This window comes from Trematomus bernacchii, unplaced genomic scaffold (genome assembly GCF_902827165.1).
Source record: "Trematomus bernacchii unplaced genomic scaffold, fTreBer1.1, whole genome shotgun sequence".
NCBI lineage: Eukaryota > Metazoa > Chordata > Actinopteri > Perciformes > Nototheniidae > Trematomus > Trematomus bernacchii.
In genome coordinates, this window is record NW_022987565.1 from 951,522 (window position 1) to 968,881 (window position 17,360).

Here is a 17,360-nt window from a genome sequence, read left to right on the forward strand (position 1 = left end):
GCCACGGCCATTGCCGTTCGAAAGCGCTGGATACGCTGTAGTACATATGCCAGGCCTCTAGATGGTGCTGTTGCTCACAGAATAAACCCTTGCAAAAACAGCTAACATTTTTCAAATTGAGCGAAATGAGGCATGGCTAAAATGCATGATCTGCTTGGTATTTTGAAGGAAAAAAAAGTATAAATATGCCTTATATAGGTATGGTCCTACACTATATTATTCAAATATAGCATGATAGGTCCACTTTAAGAAGGTCCACAGCAACGACAACATGAAACACCCTTTCATTTACTGCAACGACATGTCGGGAAACCCCCTCATGCATAGAGCGCCGTAAGAAACTGCTTCTTAATTTCAGTTTCGTTTCTCCGCGCGGGGGGGGGGGGGGGTACTTTACTGGCATTGATCCGGACCAGTGACCTTGTATAAAGTTCACAAGTGGACCTTTAATAAAAAAGTTTGAGTACCCCCTGCCCTAAGGGATGAGATCTTGTGTGGAGCCCCAGACCGAGGGCCATTGATGCTCATTTTGTCTTTCTTCTATTCACAAATAATCGCACAAACAGTTGACTTCTTCTCACCAAGCTGCTTTCTGATGGTCTTGTAGCCAATCCCAGCCGTGTGCAGGTCTAAGATCTTGTCCCTGAGTTCCTTAGACAGCTCTTTGGTCTTGCCCATGGTGGAGAGGTTGGAATCTGATTGATTGATTCTGTGGACAGGTGTCTTTATACAGATAACAAGTTGATATTAGGAGTACTTTCTTAAAGGAAATGGACTTATGTAACCGGTCTGTGGGAGCCAGAATTCTTGTTGGTTGCAAAGGGGATCAAATACTTATTTCCCACAATTAAATGCAAATTCATTGATATCTCTTATATGATGTACATTTCTGGATATCCTTTTTTATATTCTGTCTCTTATTAGTCAAATAAACCTACCATTAAAATGATAGACTGTTCATTTCTTTGTAAGTGGGTAAACTTATAAAATCGGCAATGGATCAAATAAGTATTTCCTCCACTGTATTTGAGTCCGGACAAGAGAGGTGGAACGAAAAGCAGATTAACATTTCCATCTCTAGATCCATGTCTCTGGCATGGCTTGATATTCAAGATTAACAAATATAAATTATGAGAACAAATTATATTTGCTTCATTGTTCTTTATGTTTTTTTAGTCCAGGTCTAGTTTCATAAATAATGGCATGAGAATGAGCAGACAGCTGTCCACCAGCTGTCCACCATCATCCCGGTTCCCAAGAAAACAAGGATCACAGGATTAAACGACTACAGACTCGTCGCCCTGACCTCTGTGGTTATGAAGTCCTTTGAGGGCCTTGTCCTGTCCCACCTAAAATCCATCACAGACCCACTCCTGGACCCCCTGCAGTTCGCCTACAGAGCCAACAGGTCTGTGGACGTCGCTGTCAACATGGCCCTTCACTTCCTCCTCCAGCACCTGGACACAGCAGGAACCTACGCCAGGATCCTGTTTGTGGACTTCAGCTCCGCCTTCAACACCATCATCCCGGTGCTGCTGCAGGACAAGCTCTCCCAGCTGCACGTGCCCGACTCCACCTGCAGGTGGATCACAGACTTCCTGTCTGACAGGAAGCAGCACGTGAGGCTGGGGAAACACGTCTCTGACCCCCGGACCATCAGCACTGGTTCCCCTCAAGGCTGCGTTCTTTCACCTCTGCTCTTCTCCCTGTACACCAACAGCTGCACCTCCAGTCACCAGTCTGTCAAGCTCCTGAAGTTCGCAGACGACAACACGCTCATCGGACTTATGTCTGGTGGGGACGAGGCTGCCTACAGGTGGGAGATGGACCATCTGGTGACCTGGTGCAGGGACAACCACCTGGAGCTCAACGATCTCAAGAAGGTGGAGATGGTTGTGGACTTTAGGAAGAACGCAGCCCCACCCGCCCCCATCACTCTTTCTGCTTCCTGGGCACCATCATCGCCCAGGACCTCAAATGGGAGCAGAACAGGATGTTCTTCCTGAGGCAGCTGAAGAAATTCAACCTGCCAAAAACGATGATGGTGAACTTCTACACCTCCATCATGGAGTCCATCCTCACCTCCTCCATCACCATCTGGTACGCCGCAGCCACAGCCAAGGATAAAGGCCGGCTGCAGCGGGTCATCCGCTCTGCAGAGAAGGTGATCGGCTGTAATCTGCCATCCCTCCACGACCTTCCCGCCTCCAGAACCCTGAGGCGTGCAGGGAAGATAGTGGCCGACCCCTCCCACCCTGGACAAAAACTGTTCACCCCCCTCCCCTCTGGCAGGAGGCTGCGCTCCATCAGGACCAAAACCTCTCGCCACCAGAACAGTTTCTTCCCCTCCGCTACCGGCCTCTTAAACAAGGCCCGGCCCCCCCCCACTGACACTTTACCTCAGTCATAACGCAGACTCTATACGCATTACATTAATGCACACAATGTTCAAATATTGTTCAAATATTGGTTACTGCACATATTTCATATTCTATAATTCACTGCATTCTATTTCGCTGTAAATTACTGCTTTATTTTATTGCTATCTATCCATATTGTTTTACACTGTTCTTAATATAGTTCGCTATCTGTGTACTTTTTGATTTATATTTGATGACATCAAGTCAAATTCCTCGTACGTGTGAACCTACCTGCAATAAACCCGTTTCTGATTCTGATTCTGATTCTGATGTTTGGTGCTTACAGATTTCAGATAAAACATTCAAATCACTCTGTGTTTGCATATAGTTAGGAAGGCTGAAGCAGCTCAACAATAGAACAACCCCGAGGCTACACCTGACAATACATCTGTTCTCTTTGGAGATCAACAACACTGTCAAAATACCACATTATGTAAGTAAAAGCACAACATTTTGTGATTATAAGGTAAGGTGCACAATACTTGCTCCTTAAGTCTATATGTTATGATATAATTGTAAACACCCTGTTAGACATTTCATTGTAGATTCCCAGTTAACAGTACAATGGGTACAGTGGGTGTAACAGTACCTTTATTGTAAAGATATGTTAGAGTACAGCTTTACTGTTTTGGTTACAGTTTGATACTGTAAAGATGTTTTGTAGTATGATACTGCAATTATTCTTGATAGTATTATACTTTATATTTACAATATACTAAATACACTCCTAAATCAGAAATATTCCCGTACATGTACATCATTTAAATACCAAACATATACTAGAAAAACCAGAACAAATACATTACTGCGACAGTCGCTTGTACTTTTGAGACGTCTGCACTATTTATGGAAATAATTTAGTTCTAGCTGTCTTAATAGTTGTAGTGCTTCAGTATTAATATTGTCACCAGTTTCCAAGCTTTTCATGATATAGATAGAGTTATAGAATTGGGAGGGATGAACCCCTCTTTAATGGTCACACATGCAGAGCACACAGTGAAATGTGTTCTCTGCTTTTAACCCATCCTAGTACCAGGAGTCTAGTACTAGGAGCAGTGGGCAGCTATTGTACAGCGCCCGGGGAGCAATGGGAGTGAGGGGGAAGCGGGGTGTCCGGTGCCTTGCTCAAGGGCACCACAGCAGGGCAGGAGGTGAACTGGGACCTCTCCAAGTACCAGTCCACACTCCATATTTAGGTCTGGTCGGGGACTTGAACCGGTGACCCTACGGCTCACAGTCCAAGCCCCTACTGACTGAGCCACTGCCGGACAAGCAACTCTAGCGTTATAAAGAACCATGAAATGAAATGTCAAACTGCAGCAGTGTCGGCACTTTTTTGCTTATACTCTTGTACATTCAAAATGATGTTACATGCAGGACTTTTACTGGTTACTGAGTATTTGTACATTGTAGTATTGTTTAATAGTTTATTTATTGTCTTCTATGTTTTTTAATTCAATTCTAGTATGATAAATAAGGGCATGTGAGTGAGCAGATTGCTGTCACGCATGTTTGGTGCTTACAGTTATCAGATATAAAGTTCAAATCATTATGTGTTTGCATATAGTTAGAAAGGCTGAAGCAGCACAACAATAGAACAACCCCGAGGCTAAACCTGATAATACATCTGTTCTCTTTGGAGATCAACAACACTGTAAAAATACTGCATGAAATGAGTAAAACACCTCAATCAGGTGACAAAACAAACCTTAAATACCTGTGCCATGGGGAATCGGACAGCGACACCCTATGGCACAAACAGTGAATAACACCCAATTGTGACAGCCCAAAACCCAAACATGAACTCTCATTAAAAATGGCTCTTACACCGGCCCCTAAGCGACAGGCTAAAGTAAATGTACTAAGGCCTCCTTCACACGGGAACGTTTGCGTTTATGCACAGTATGCGTATTCAAAAAAGTCTTCCGTTCACATGCATTCGTTTCATTTAACGTGTCTGTTCAAACGAGGCCGCTGGAAACGCTGTAGTACATATGCCGGGACTGTAAGTGGCGCTGTAACTTCCGCCAAAATACATCAAAAGCAGCGAAGAAGAGCAGCCGAGCAGCCCCGCAGCAATGTTGCCATGGCTACCCTTCTGTTTATGCCCCGCGGTGTATTTAGCAACATGTAGTTCATGTAATTCTCCATGTCCACTTGTTGCTGATGGTTGTGGTAGAGGAGCTGTAGATTTTGCACTAATATCTGTAGCATGGTCAGTAGCAGTAGCACTAGCAGTAGCTACTGACAGGAGGAAGTGTGTGTGGTGATTGCTGGTATTCAGCGGGATATAGTAATTTCCTCAGCATATGGATAAATGCAACGGGGAAGTTAACTGAAAGAAACCGAATCTGTGGATATTGCATCGACCGACCAAGAAGCACGTCTCTGTGGAGAGGACGCGCTCAGAAAGAGAGATATTCTCTACAAACACCGGGTGAGATCGCTCCTTTGTCAATATAATGGATCAATGCATGAAATCTGACTGTTTATTTTGTTTAAGGAGTATATTGGGCGTTAACAATTCTGGTTTGCCTTTTATAATATTATTTCATTCAAGAACCCCTTGTGCGTTTAATTAACACAGCTATTTTTGATAGTTGCTACAGCAGTGAGCAGGAGAGGTGGGGAGAGGTGGGGCTATCGCTATTTTTTCAGGAAATATTCGTAAAGAGGTGATTACACGAACTCGGTTGACCCCCCAGAGCGTTTCGTTTGCAAATCTATCCACCTTGGGACCCGTTATCGTTTGTGGGGTCAGTTTCTATCGGCCTCATGTAAATAATAGGGCTATACGCACGCGAAACTATGCAGATACAAGCAGTTTTCTCCTCGTGTAAACGGCGCCTAAGTTACTTTACACCGACATGTATGTAGTTGCAACACTTGCTGCATGTATTAGTGTTTTATTTTCACAGATATAATTCATGTGCTTTGACACAATTAGGTCCATCTTAACTTAAAACAATTAATGAATGAAGACATTAACACCGGCGGGAACAATCAACGGTAACTTTCATACACCTTTGGAGTTTTTCAATTTGAATTAGGCAAACGTTAGCTTCAGTGGTGTAATGTTACTAAGTATATTGACTCGAGTACTGTCTCATTTTAAAGTAGTTTTATAGCAGCAGTATAGTATTTTTAAACTGTAAAAGTATTGCTACTTTTACTAAAGTCAATTATTTGATACTTCTTCCACCTCTAGCTAGTGTTACAATAACAATTAGCTCTACTGTTAAGGTAACATAAGGGATACATTTGTAACTTAAAGGGCCCATGTCATGCTTTTCCGGTTATTACCCGTCCCCTTGTGTGTTATGAAGGTTTTTATGCATGTAAACGGTGTGCAGAGTCAAAACCCTCAAAGTACACCCTGTAGCGAGTAAAACTCTAACACAGAAAATACCTCCCCAAAACGCCTCGTTGGAGATACGTCACTGCTCATTTGATTCTTCCGGGTACCGCATGATGTCATGCGGTACCCGGAACAAAATGGACCAATCCGGAAGAGCTATGGTCACACCCAGCGGTGCTGGCCGCACCCTCTGCCAGCCTAGCGGAAAATACATCATGGGGACGGGACTACCACACTGAGGCCTCGTCCTAAAAAGCCCCGGCTGCGCCCAGGCAAGATGCCGACAACGGGGAGGAATGGATGATATACCGTGTATATATGTATATTTATGTTCATTTTGTACATTTCTAAAAATAAAGTTTGATGGAAATACTTAGTAGGCCCATCCTTTCTTCCCTGAATTATTTGCTCCTATAACATATCATTCATATATAGCAAACCATGATTTGATTTCTCATCAAACAGTAGTAGTTTATTACAGGTAAAAATAACTTACTCTTCTATAACAACAGTTGTAGGTATAGTTCGGTTAGTTAGCGTATAAAATATACGGCTGTACCGACGCCATTATAAGACTGATGTTCCGCTCAGATCGAGCCGAAAAAGCACTGTTAGACATGGGCGGAGCCTCTCTGGTGGTTGACTAATCAGAACAGAGTGGCCGAGCTGACCAATCGGAGCACACTAGGCTCACAGGGAGGAGGGGGCAAGAGCTCCAACGAGCCGTTTAGTGGAGAGAGTGAATACTGCTGAATACACATACTTTACAGAGATGCTGTATGCGAAACCAATGTGAGTTTGGAAAATTGCACAGAATAAATCTATTTTAGTATACCTCAACAATGGAATTATGATCAGTGGAAATGGCCATGACATGGGCCCTTTAAGAAAAACAATTCAAATATACAGCGTAATAGAATAAATAAAGTATTTTAAAGGGGACATATCATGCAAAATGCACTTTTGGACGTCTTTTCTACATGAATATGTGTCCCCGGTGTTCCAGGGAACTCACCAAGTGTCAGAAAACACAACCCTCTCTATTTTCCTCCATACCCAAATCTCTAAAAAAGGGGCTGCAACGGATCTGATAAAAACTGATCCAGATTTGAACACTGTCCTGACGTCAGGACGGTGGCGCTACGGCTATTGGGCCAACTCCACCAATCAGGAGGAGACAACCACGGCCATAGAGTGGCGAAGTCACGCCCATCTACTTCCGGTCCATGGGACCTTATTTCGGAAAAATAATGTATTGAAGTCAATGGAGAGAGAAAACGTATCTTTCGATCCCGTTTGAATTGTGCCATAAATTACACATATGATGTTTGTCAATCTTAAAAAATAATTTCCATGTCAAAAAAGTCACAGTTTGTTGTAAAACTGTTGAAATATAAGACTAGGAAAAATACGTAACTAGAAAGACTACAAATCCCAGAGTCGCGTAAGTGATGTCACAATTGTTTTCCTCCGGATAGCTAAGATCAGCGCCATATAGATAGAATCTATCTATATGGCGCTGGCTAAGATAAGATAACTTTAACAAGATGCCTGTGTGCTTAGTACCAGGTTGTTATTATACCAGCAATGGGTCTTGCTCGTTCTTTCGCTTCCCGTCTGATGAAAGGACCAGGAGTGGCTTGATCAAGTTAGCTAGTAGCTAGCACGTTAGTTAGCATTACAGCCTTGTCATATTTATTAGCCTTAACATGAAGTAACATTAAGTAACCCAAAATGTTAAACAGTAAGAGTAGTAGTCATATTTCGTGAACCCTTTGAAGAGTACTGTCACCGGTGTGATCATTCTATAACACACAATTTAAGCCCGGGGGAGAAATGCTAACGCTAACGCTAGCGATCTTCTCTACTTCATGCTATCTGCACAAATGGTTGACATTAAACACACACACACACACACACACACACACACACACACACACACACACACACACACACACACACACACACACACACACACACAAATAACCTGTTACCTCCTGTAGTTTTTGTTTGTGAAGCAACGCGGCCTCTGCCTCCTGTTTCTTCTTCTCTAGCTGCGTCAGAAAGCGACTCTTCATCTCCCTCAGAGGTTTCACTGTGTATTTATTCTCCTGCGGCTCCTCTTCTGAGATCTTGCCCTGCAAAAACAAACACAAAGCACAGCCAGGCAGACGCACACCTTTGAATCACCGATCTGTCTGAACAGCTGCTCTCCTCATTTTTTATGTACAGTTTTTTAACCCTGGAACCTACGATAGCACTGACCTTGACCTGAGTGTCCAGCAGGGGGCACTCCTGCAGGCTGCGGTCCATCAGACACATCTCTCTCACAGCGTAGCCGCTGACACAGTAAGCGTCGTAGTGGTTGCCGAGCAGCAGGCTGCACAGCAGGGTGGCGGATTCAAAACATGTGGCACTCTGATTCTGCAGCACTGAGCTGGAGGAGAACAAATACCTTGGCTGGGACAGAAACACACGGAGAGATCAGTGAGGGGCCTAATGGCCACAACAGATCCCTGGGCCACAACTTCTGCATGCACCTACTGAAGATGTTCTGTTCACAAAGAGACAGATAATTACCGCAAAAAGTTGAAAAATACAAAAAAGGGGAACAAACGGTTACAGAGATGCAAAACAAACAAAGAAAGACGAAAAAACAAACAAACGCGGACACAAAAAACAAGAGATAGAAAATGTTTTATCAAAAAAAGCTAAACAAACACAAAAAACACACAGTGCCTACAAAGAGAACAGAAAAACGAAAAAAAATATTTCTAGGAGAGAGACACAAAAGGACCTCAAACGGACTGAAAACTACCACAAAGAGGGACTAAACGTCTATAGAAAGATGCAAAACAACCACGAAGGGACAATAACAACAACAGACTCAAAAAGACAACAAAGAGGAGCAACACGAAAACACTAAAGGACTAAATTATATCAACCATATTGGCCCCTAATTTTTCGTCGTCGTTGTGTTTTTTGGCTCTCCTTGCACTATTTCTATTCTATTTTATTTGTATTTACTTGCACTATTCTATCTGTTTTGCTGATGTTGCACTGTGTGAGGAGCATGTGACCTAAGATGTTCATTTGTACATCTACACTGTACCTTTGTACAAATGACAATAAAAGCCTTGAATCTTGAATATGAAAGAAGGAAACCCTCTCTGATGCAACCACTAGCCTTATTTGCACCAACCGTTCACTACTATATCTGCCCTTGTGTTGTTTTTCTTCTCACCAGATCCACAGGTGGCTCCAAAGGGTCCAGAGACAGGAAGTCAGCCACGAAGGAGGCGCATCCCTCCCAGGCGAAGAGTTCGGGGAAGACTGTCGGTGTGGGCCGGAGAGTCATGGACACAAACTTCTGAATATTAGAAAAACATACGCAGGAATTAGACAGAGCTATATAGAGTAGAGCAGTGGTTCTCAACTGGTGGGTCGCAACCCAAAAGTGGGTCGCGGGCCCGTTTCGAGTGGGTCGCGGATGTGTGAGTGAAGAAAAAAAATTGGAAAAAAAAAATTGGAATTTTTTTTTCTTTTTTTTGGGCGGGAAAAAGTCAAACTTTTATTTTGAAGGCCCGATTTTCTTCTCAGAGTGTACCAGAATGCGTAGTTTATGTTAGTATTTCTAAAAATCCCCTGGGGGAGAATCCCCCCAGACCCCCCTGCTGGGGTTGGGTTTCAGCATGTGTGCCTTTTTATACAGTTCAGCTTTGATTCCATCATCTCATTAAACGTTTTTTAAAAGCATTCTTTAGTTATGTGAAGGGATATAAGGGATATATGCACTGTACTTCACTTTTATTAATATTGTATGCTCAAAAGCGTATATATTACAGCACGATTTTTTGTTGAATAGATTTGAGTGCTTCAAAATGTTGGGTCGCGATTTATTGACCAAGTAAAAAGTGGGTCCCGAGGTTGAGAACCACTGGAGTAGAGTATATGGTACAATGTGGGACAATGTGGAAATGAATTGTGGATCGTGATAATGAATGAGTTGGTACTATTGTACTTCGTAATTTTTGACGGAAATACAATTTTCATATTGCCCCATGCCTAGTTTATGGGTTGTTTGAAGATGTAAAGAACAGGTGGCTGATGATGCCAAAAATATGTTGAGTTATGTGGACACAGGGCCTTAAGTGGATTTAGCTTTTTTAATTTCACCTTGACTCCACATTCGTTGACCGGGCAGAGCAGCAGGGGTTTGCGGTCGGGATACAGGAGTGAATACTGACGCTGGAAGTTGTCGGCGATGGCCAGCAGTCGGATCTGGTCGGGGGAGTTAACCCTGTAGGACTCTGGACACAGCTCGTCCACCTTCAGGCTGATGAAGGACAGGGAATACATGGCGTTTCATTTTTTTATTTGTTCCGTTCATGGTATGCACAACTTAATGTATAACAATTATTTACAAAACATGTCTCTATAAACACACTGTAGGAGCCATCATACCCGAAAAGGAGCAGGTGACATAAATGACGTTTTTTACCAACCATTAAATACCTTGATGCAACATCATGCTTTCATTACATCTACCCATCGCCTTACCGGGGATTATTTTCTAATTTGATAGTCTCTATACCTTGTTTGAATGTGTTTTTTTTTGTAAAGTACATCTTGTGATGGAAACTTCTAAAGCAATGGAGAAGAGACTCAAAGAGACACGGGGAGAGCAGGAACTTTGATGGCAAACACTGATGGTTTATTTGGATCCTCGGCCGGAGAATTCACAAGACATGTTCTGACAATCTCTACCCCAGACCCATGTATTCAGCTGGTTCTGAGAGAATAATCAACATTGTGAATAACAAGATAAAACTATAACACCTCTATCAGCTGACGCCAACAGGCAGGAACAGGGAGCACTGAGAGCAGAGCAGCCCAATGTCACAGGCCTGAGCTCAGTGAGCTCAGTACAAACTGATAAATTGGGTCAAAGTTATGGGCCTAGGAAAATATTTCCCCAACACATCTCTTGAGTGAAAAGTGCACTTGAAATAAAGCGTATTAGCCTACTATAAAATACTTTTTTAGTAAAAATGGAACTTACAAATTACTTAGAATTTATCATCAAAAGCAAATGACTAATTGTTTCAGCCATAAATGTATGAATATATATATTAAATGCAACAATTAGTAGTTCATTAGTCACCTAACGGCGCAGTTTCCTCACTTTTTACATCATGGCCTCATCCAGTGTGTGATATGTGTGAGTGTGTGTTGTGTGTTTATAAGTGGACACTCACTGAAGCTCCTGAAAAGCTGAAACACTTTTCTCCATCTTCATCGGCTCTCGGTCATCCTCCTCCTCCTCTTCTGTCTCTCCACCTCTGTCCTGCTCCTCACTGTCTGACTCCACTACAGTCTCCATCTTTTGTAGAAGCGTTAATGTCAAGTATACACAAACAGACGGAACAGCCAGTCAGAAACAAAGATATTATCATTAACCACAATAGCAGCTCATGATGATTTCTTTGTACTGTCCTCTCGCCTACAGAGAACTTGCATCCTGTGTTTGTCACCACAAAAAACGTTGTATTCTGTAACCTTTAAACTGCATTGAACAGGAATTCACAATGTATTTACAATGACATATGATATGCAAAATCATACAACATATAAAAATGTAAAATGCACTTCTGAATTACCATTCCAGTTAGTTGCAATATTTGCCGTAATAAAGGACATATGAGTAGAAGTTTTAGTAATAAAAGCAGAAGGAGCAGCAGCAACAGCAGAACTAGTATTAGTGATACCAGGTTTACTGGATTAGCATGTTACCTACAGAGGAGAAAGAAGTACTTAGATCTTGTACTGAAGTAAAAGTAGAAGTATCAGAGTGTAGGAATACTCTAAGTAAAAGTCCTGCAATAAAAACGTTACACCAAGTAAAAGTAGAAAAGTATTGGCATCAAAATAAACTGAAAGTACCAAAGGCTAAATTAGTCATTGTAAAGATTGGTCCATTTCAGAATAATATATATGATGTGTTTTATAATGATTGATCATTAAAGTGTCATCAAAGCTGGTAAAGGTGCAGCTAGTTTTAATGACTTTCAATCAATCAATCAGTATACTGCAGGGTAGCTTGTGAATTTACTCCAGGTGGAACTAAAGTCTGCTTTAACACTTGATTTTAATTATTAAACCAAATCTGCAAAGTAACTATAAGTAATAAATAAATGCAGTGTAGTAAAAGTACAAAGGAGCAAAACATTGAAATACTCAAGTAAAGTTCAAGTCCCTCAGAATTGTCCTAAGTAGGCCTACAGTATTTGACTAAATGTACTAAATTACTTTACAACGAAATGTTTTTGCAACACTTTTTGCTGCATATTAGTGTATTATTTTCACAGATACTTCAAAATAACTTAATGTGCTTTGACACAATGAGGTCCATCTTAACTTACTAATTAATTCATGAAGACATAACACCACCGGGAACAATCAACGGTAACTTTCATACACCTTTGGAGTTTTGCAATTTGAATTAGGCAAACGTTAGCTTCAGTGGTGTAATGTTACTAAGTATATTGACTCAAGTACTGTCTCATTTTAAAGTAGTTTTATAGCAGCAGTATAGTATTTTTAAACTGTAAAAGTATTGCTGCTTTTACTAAAGTAAATTATTTGATTCTTCTTCCACCTCTAGCTAGTGTTACAATAACAATTAGCTTTACTGTTAAGGTAACATAAGGGATACATTTGTAACTTAAGAAAAACGATTCAAATATACAGCGTAATAGAATAAATAAAGTATTTTAAGTTATACTCATCCCGTCGTACAGAAATAAAAACGGCTTAGTTGGAGTCTCTCTTCTGTGTAGCTAACTAACGTCGGTTGTGACTGCTCTGTGTCCATGGTAACAGCCATGCGTGATGACGTAAAGACGTCTTACGTTACGTGATCTCTTTAAACATGAAACGGGACAGACGATACAATTTCAGGAGGAGGACATTTTAAATGTGAATTTAATACATTATATAATTTATGATCCATCAATATTTGTTCTTTAAATTAAATGTATTTCTTTATACAGTATGTTTGTTTTCACTTTTTTGTACTGTATTTGTACCTACAGTATGTACCCCTGATGTGATATCAAGGTGTTGTGTGTATATAATGTTTGATGTAAATATATATTTTCTTGAATAAAGGAGAACAAATATCTATATATATCTATATTGAGAATCAGTAGGCCATAAATGGTCTAAAATCAGGGAAATTACCATTCTGGCCAATAACCGATACCAACCAATAATCCAACATGTGAGAAATAATTGAATAAATAATTCAAAGAAATAACATCTCTTTATTGGATATAGTTTATTCTTCATAGTGATTATTTTTTTAAAACAGTATATTAATTTCATGAAGATACATGACAAAAAACAACATCAAATCTTATAATAATAGTTAAGAAGCTGGAACCAGCGAATATTCAGCATTGTTGCCAGAAGGATGTTTGAGTAACGTAAAACGGTTATAGATAATTTAAGGAAATTTGCTTCAAGTTTATATTCTTAATAAGGATGAAAATAATACAATTAATTATTTTCTATTTAGATTATTTGAAGATATTCTCGCATTACATTACATTTTTTGTGGTTGCAATGCAACGAAAACTGATATTTAATTTGTATAAACGTTAAAGGTAATCATTTTTATTTAATATCTTAATTTATAATCTAATAATATCTAATCTATCAAATGTCACACAAAAGAGTAAAATGCCTGTTATATATCCCACAGCCAGAGGGAATTAAAACCTGAAGAGATTCAGTTTATGACCACATAGCACAAAGAAAAGCATTAAATCTTCATATTCTGGAAGCTGATTCACCAATTTTAGGAACATATCTTAAAGTTTGCATCCCTAAAGAAAAGGAGCAATAAACACAATGTTTAACTCATTTGAAGATATTAATAACAGTGAGTTAAAAAACACGTTTTTAGGATCAAATATAAGTTTCAAATGAAGAATTACATTTTGTTTAATGAAAATGACTTTAAAGATGCATTAGAGGTCATCATGTTAATTGGTAATAAGATTTCCTGGAATTGCCCTCTATTAAATCTTATATTATTTTAAAATGTCTTATTATATTTTATCTGAAAAAAACATATAAAATGTCACAAAATAGGAAAGAAAATCCTGTTTTTCGCAGGTCAAGCAGATACATGAACAGTTAAAACCCCAAACATATTAACTTCAAAACCATATATAATAAGAGAAAACATTACAGCTCTTATCTTATCTCGCTACTGATAGATTATTCAGATCATTGTTGCAGCTGAATTCTGTAACACGAGGACTTTGAGGAAAGAAATACACTTTTCTCTGATAAAAGCCGACACAGCAATTCAGCTTTAGAGCTCATCCCTCTTCTTCTCCTCCTCCTTGTGGAAGACTTTTCCATCCGGCTGCTTCCTCCAGGCCAGTTGGACGTTGTCGTCCAATCCCTGGGCCCTTAGGTTCTTTTTCGCCTGAGACACAAAAACTCATTATCATTATCGTTCCAATAAAAACAGATGATTTATCTTTAGTTCACTCATCTGAAATGGTAGTTGTTCCCCTTATTTCTTCCAGTGTAAAGGCTCAGGTTATGGAATAGTATTTGTACATTTTCCTAATGCATTTGGTGGCATGTGGCTAAGTTTCTGCTATTTACTTCTGCACATATTTACACGTCTTCTTACTAAATGCTTGGGTCCTGTTATTTGTGGCCAAAGTATTGAATGTATAATGGATATAGAATTTCATTCATGTTCATCTTGGTCCATTTCATTCATATTGAAATTCATTTACTACATTTTCTTTCGTTGAATTCATTATTCTTTAATAGATATTTATTTGTTTCCTATCTCTTTTGTCTCTTGTTCTCATGTCATGTGAATTTCCTTTCTGGTGATGTTTTTGCATAAAAGTAGAAAACATGATTTACCTCCACCAACATCGCATCCAGAAAAGCGGGGTCGTTCAGATCCACACCGTTTGGTTTCTCCACGCTCACCTTTATCACTTTCATTGAAACAGGCACAACAGCTAAAAACACAAACAAACTTCATCAGTCACTACATTTATGGTGTCTTCTTTTTCAACAGACTCAATATCATCACTTGCTTTGACGCAGCTGTGAATTTTACTCACGTCCGTAGCAAATGAATGGTTTCTCCACTCCACAGTCCAAGTCCTCCCATTTTCCAAAGTTGTCGAAAGCTGCAGCCACACAAACCTTTAAAGCACTGAGTTTAGGTTCATTATCTGCCCAGTACTTGAAGGAGGAGTTACTTCCATCGGACCACTTCCAGGAGTCTCTGTAAAGGCCCATCCAATAATAATACCCTGCAGGTAACAGCTCAACAATCTGCTGGTTCTCTGTCTCGTTTCTCACACTGGCCAGGTCTGTGTGGTGTTCTCTGCAGTAGCTCTGGGCCTCAGTCCATGTCATTTTGCTCTCAATGAGGACAAATGTTGCACTCTGCCCTGAAAATGGACCACAGAGAAGCTGAGTAGAGGCACCACAACATACAGCCTGACATCAATGCCACATCTCTGGTGGTATTGATGCCTTTATAATATAAAATATTACATTTAAATCCCACACATTTGTACTTTGTAATTTGTAGTTCTGGGGTTTTTCAACACATGAATGTTGGCAAGAAACGTTAGTAGTATCAGTGGTGGAATATTCAGATCTTTTAGTAAAAGCAGGAGAACAACAATGTGAATATACTCTGTTACAGGTTAAAGCTTCATTCAAATTATATTGATTCTATATTGTTCTTATTCTGTTTAGCACAGATGTATAAGATGTAAAACGTACCTACAATTCTGAAACAAGTTTGCAAAAAAATGTATATACATCATTTCCTTTTATGTTATCTTTTAGATGAAACCATGTGAGAATTTGAGTGAAAAGGGAAATGTCTTTAGTGGAACTGCTAACAAAAGAAAGAAAGTCACAAAGAAAAAAGGTTGGGAACCGCTAGTTAGATAAAGACCAATGCATTGTATTTCAGAAGCTTAAAATATGATTTTAAATGTGTAATATTAATTTAAAGTTTATATTCTTACCTGTGACATCAAAGCAGAGCACCTTGAGGCGCTTATTACAATCACCATCATGCCATGTTCGATCAGGATAAAACAATGTGCATGGTATATTGTGCTTGTTGTATGGTTGCCCAGGATACCATCGTCTGAACTCCGTCTCCCCCGGTCCGTAGAAGCTTGGGTCTGACATCGACCACCTCCAGGTGTCCCGGTCATCGTACAGCCCTATCCAGGCTGACTGAAAGCAATAAATTGTTATAATTATGGCATCCTGTTGAAGCTTTTAAAGCTGCTGCTGAAGAAAATGTGTATGTTTAATAAAGAGAAGGTTTGCCTTTATGAGACCAGCCTTGGTACATGGTGATCTGATGGGAATCCCCTCGAGTCAACATTCATTTACAGCCTTGTTACTCTGAACCTCTTCAACTTTATTACAGGGTTTTATGCTATAGCTTTGGCTTAAAACATTTTCAACTCTGTTTTAATACTCAGGTTCCCATAGGACTTTAAAACAGGTTTAGCTTTCTGTAATAATCTCTCCTTTTTCAATTTGACTCTAAAAGAAATGTAATTCATTTGAATTGAAAGACAGAGAAAAGTGACCTCACTTGTTTGAATTGGCCTGCCGTGTTGTTCAGGAGCTCCACAACCTCCATGCTGTCTACAGTGGCCAGGTCTGTGTGTTTCTCTCTGCAGTATCTCTGTGCTTCAGACATGGTCTTTGCTTCAGAAACAAAATGGTACTGACGTTGAGCATGTGAGGAGACAGTGCTCAGCCCTGTAGAGACACACACATTCATTTAGGCTATAACTTGACTTTTTGAATCACACTTTACTGTAATATGGCGCATCATTATACATTTTGACTTCTACTTCAAACAATTCACAGTGAAATATGTAGTTTTCAGCTGAACTTCATTTAGTTGTTTTTAAGCAAGTACCTTTCAAACAATATAAAAGGTGTTAAGAATGCAAAACAAGTAATTATCAAATAGAATCAGAAATGTCTTCTCTAGTTATTTATCTCCCCACCCCTCAGGTTTACATGAAATAATAATAAAGACATAAAAAGATATCCAAATATATAAAACACTTGCCTGCAGCTGCCATGATCAGCAGCAGAACTACGTCCATCGTTGTTTGCTCTCTGACTGCAACTGTTGTTACAGCTCATAGTGTTTCTCATGAATGTCTTTGAGTAAGCTATTGTCATCTGACTTCATGCAAGGTCAGACGCAACAGATGTTTGCATAGGCAAATTGTTCGGGTTATGTTAAATACAGGACCCAGTCGCAGAAAAGGACTTGAGAATCAGAATCAGAATTCTGAAGTAGGTTTACACATATGAGGAATTTGCTTTGGTTTATGTGGTGCATACAAAGACGAAGAAAGAAGAATATGTACGTGAACAAAATAAAAATAAAAATAGAACTGTTATAACAGCTATTTAAAAAAACTTTTAAGAAAATATAATTCTCTAAGAAACTGGGTACAGTCAAATTAATAAACATG

The 17,360-nt window shown here is 39.8% G+C and overlaps 2 protein-coding genes across 2 annotated transcripts; both read right to left on the reverse strand.

The window, feature by feature from the left end:
• Nucleotides 1–1,349: 1,349 nt before the first annotated feature.
• Nucleotides 1,350–12,637, reverse strand: LOC117478585 (dynein regulatory complex subunit 7-like). The gene is made up of 7 exons (XM_034125591.1): nt 12,577–12,637; nt 11,037–11,161; nt 9,955–10,114; nt 9,023–9,148; nt 8,044–8,238; nt 7,773–7,916; nt 1,350–1,457 (listed from the first exon to the last, which is right to left on the reverse strand). Exons 2-7 carry the CDS (start codon nt 11,159–11,161, stop codon nt 1,350–1,352), a joined length of 858 nt encoding a protein of 285 aa, XP_033981482.1. The 5' UTR covers nt 12,577–12,637.
• Nucleotides 12,638–13,767: 1,130 nt separating this feature from the next.
• LOC117478552 (putative C-type lectin domain family 20 member A) lies at nt 13,768–17,012 on the reverse strand. Its single transcript, XM_034125555.1, has 6 exons — nt 16,946–17,012; nt 16,457–16,626; nt 15,870–16,086; nt 14,943–15,278; nt 14,737–14,837; nt 13,768–14,278 (listed from the first exon to the last, which is right to left on the reverse strand). Exons 1-6 carry the CDS (start codon nt 16,980–16,982, stop codon nt 14,162–14,164), a joined length of 978 nt encoding a protein of 325 aa, XP_033981446.1. The 5' UTR covers nt 16,983–17,012; the 3' UTR covers nt 13,768–14,161.
• Between the last annotated feature and the right edge of the window lie 348 nt (nt 17,013–17,360).

Bases quoted from the DNA above. Each gene is read 5' to 3' on its own strand.
- LOC117478585 (XM_034125591.1), bottom strand. From the start codon at position 11,161: ATGGAGACTGTAGTGGAGTCAGACAGTGAGGAGCAGGACAGAGGTGGA. The intron at 10,115-11,036 runs GTGAGTGTCCAC...GTCCTTCATCAG, and splicing joins TCAGCTTTTCAGGAGCTTCA to CCTGAAGGTGGACGAGCTGT. The intron at 7,917-8,043 runs GTCAGTGCTATC...TTGTTTTTGCAG, and splicing joins TGCTGGACACTCAGGTCAAG to GGCAAGATCTCAGAAGAGGA.
- LOC117478552 (XM_034125555.1), bottom strand. From the start codon at position 16,982: ATGGACGTAGTTCTGCTGCTGATCATGGCAGCTGCAG. The intron at 16,627-16,945 runs GCAAGTGTTTTA...GTGTCTCTACAG, and splicing joins GCTGATCATGGCAGCTGCAG to GGCTGAGCACTGTCTCCTCA. The intron at 15,279-15,869 runs GTAAGAATATAA...GTCCATTTTCAG, and splicing joins GCTCTGCTTTGATGTCACAG to GGCAGAGTGCAACATTTGTC.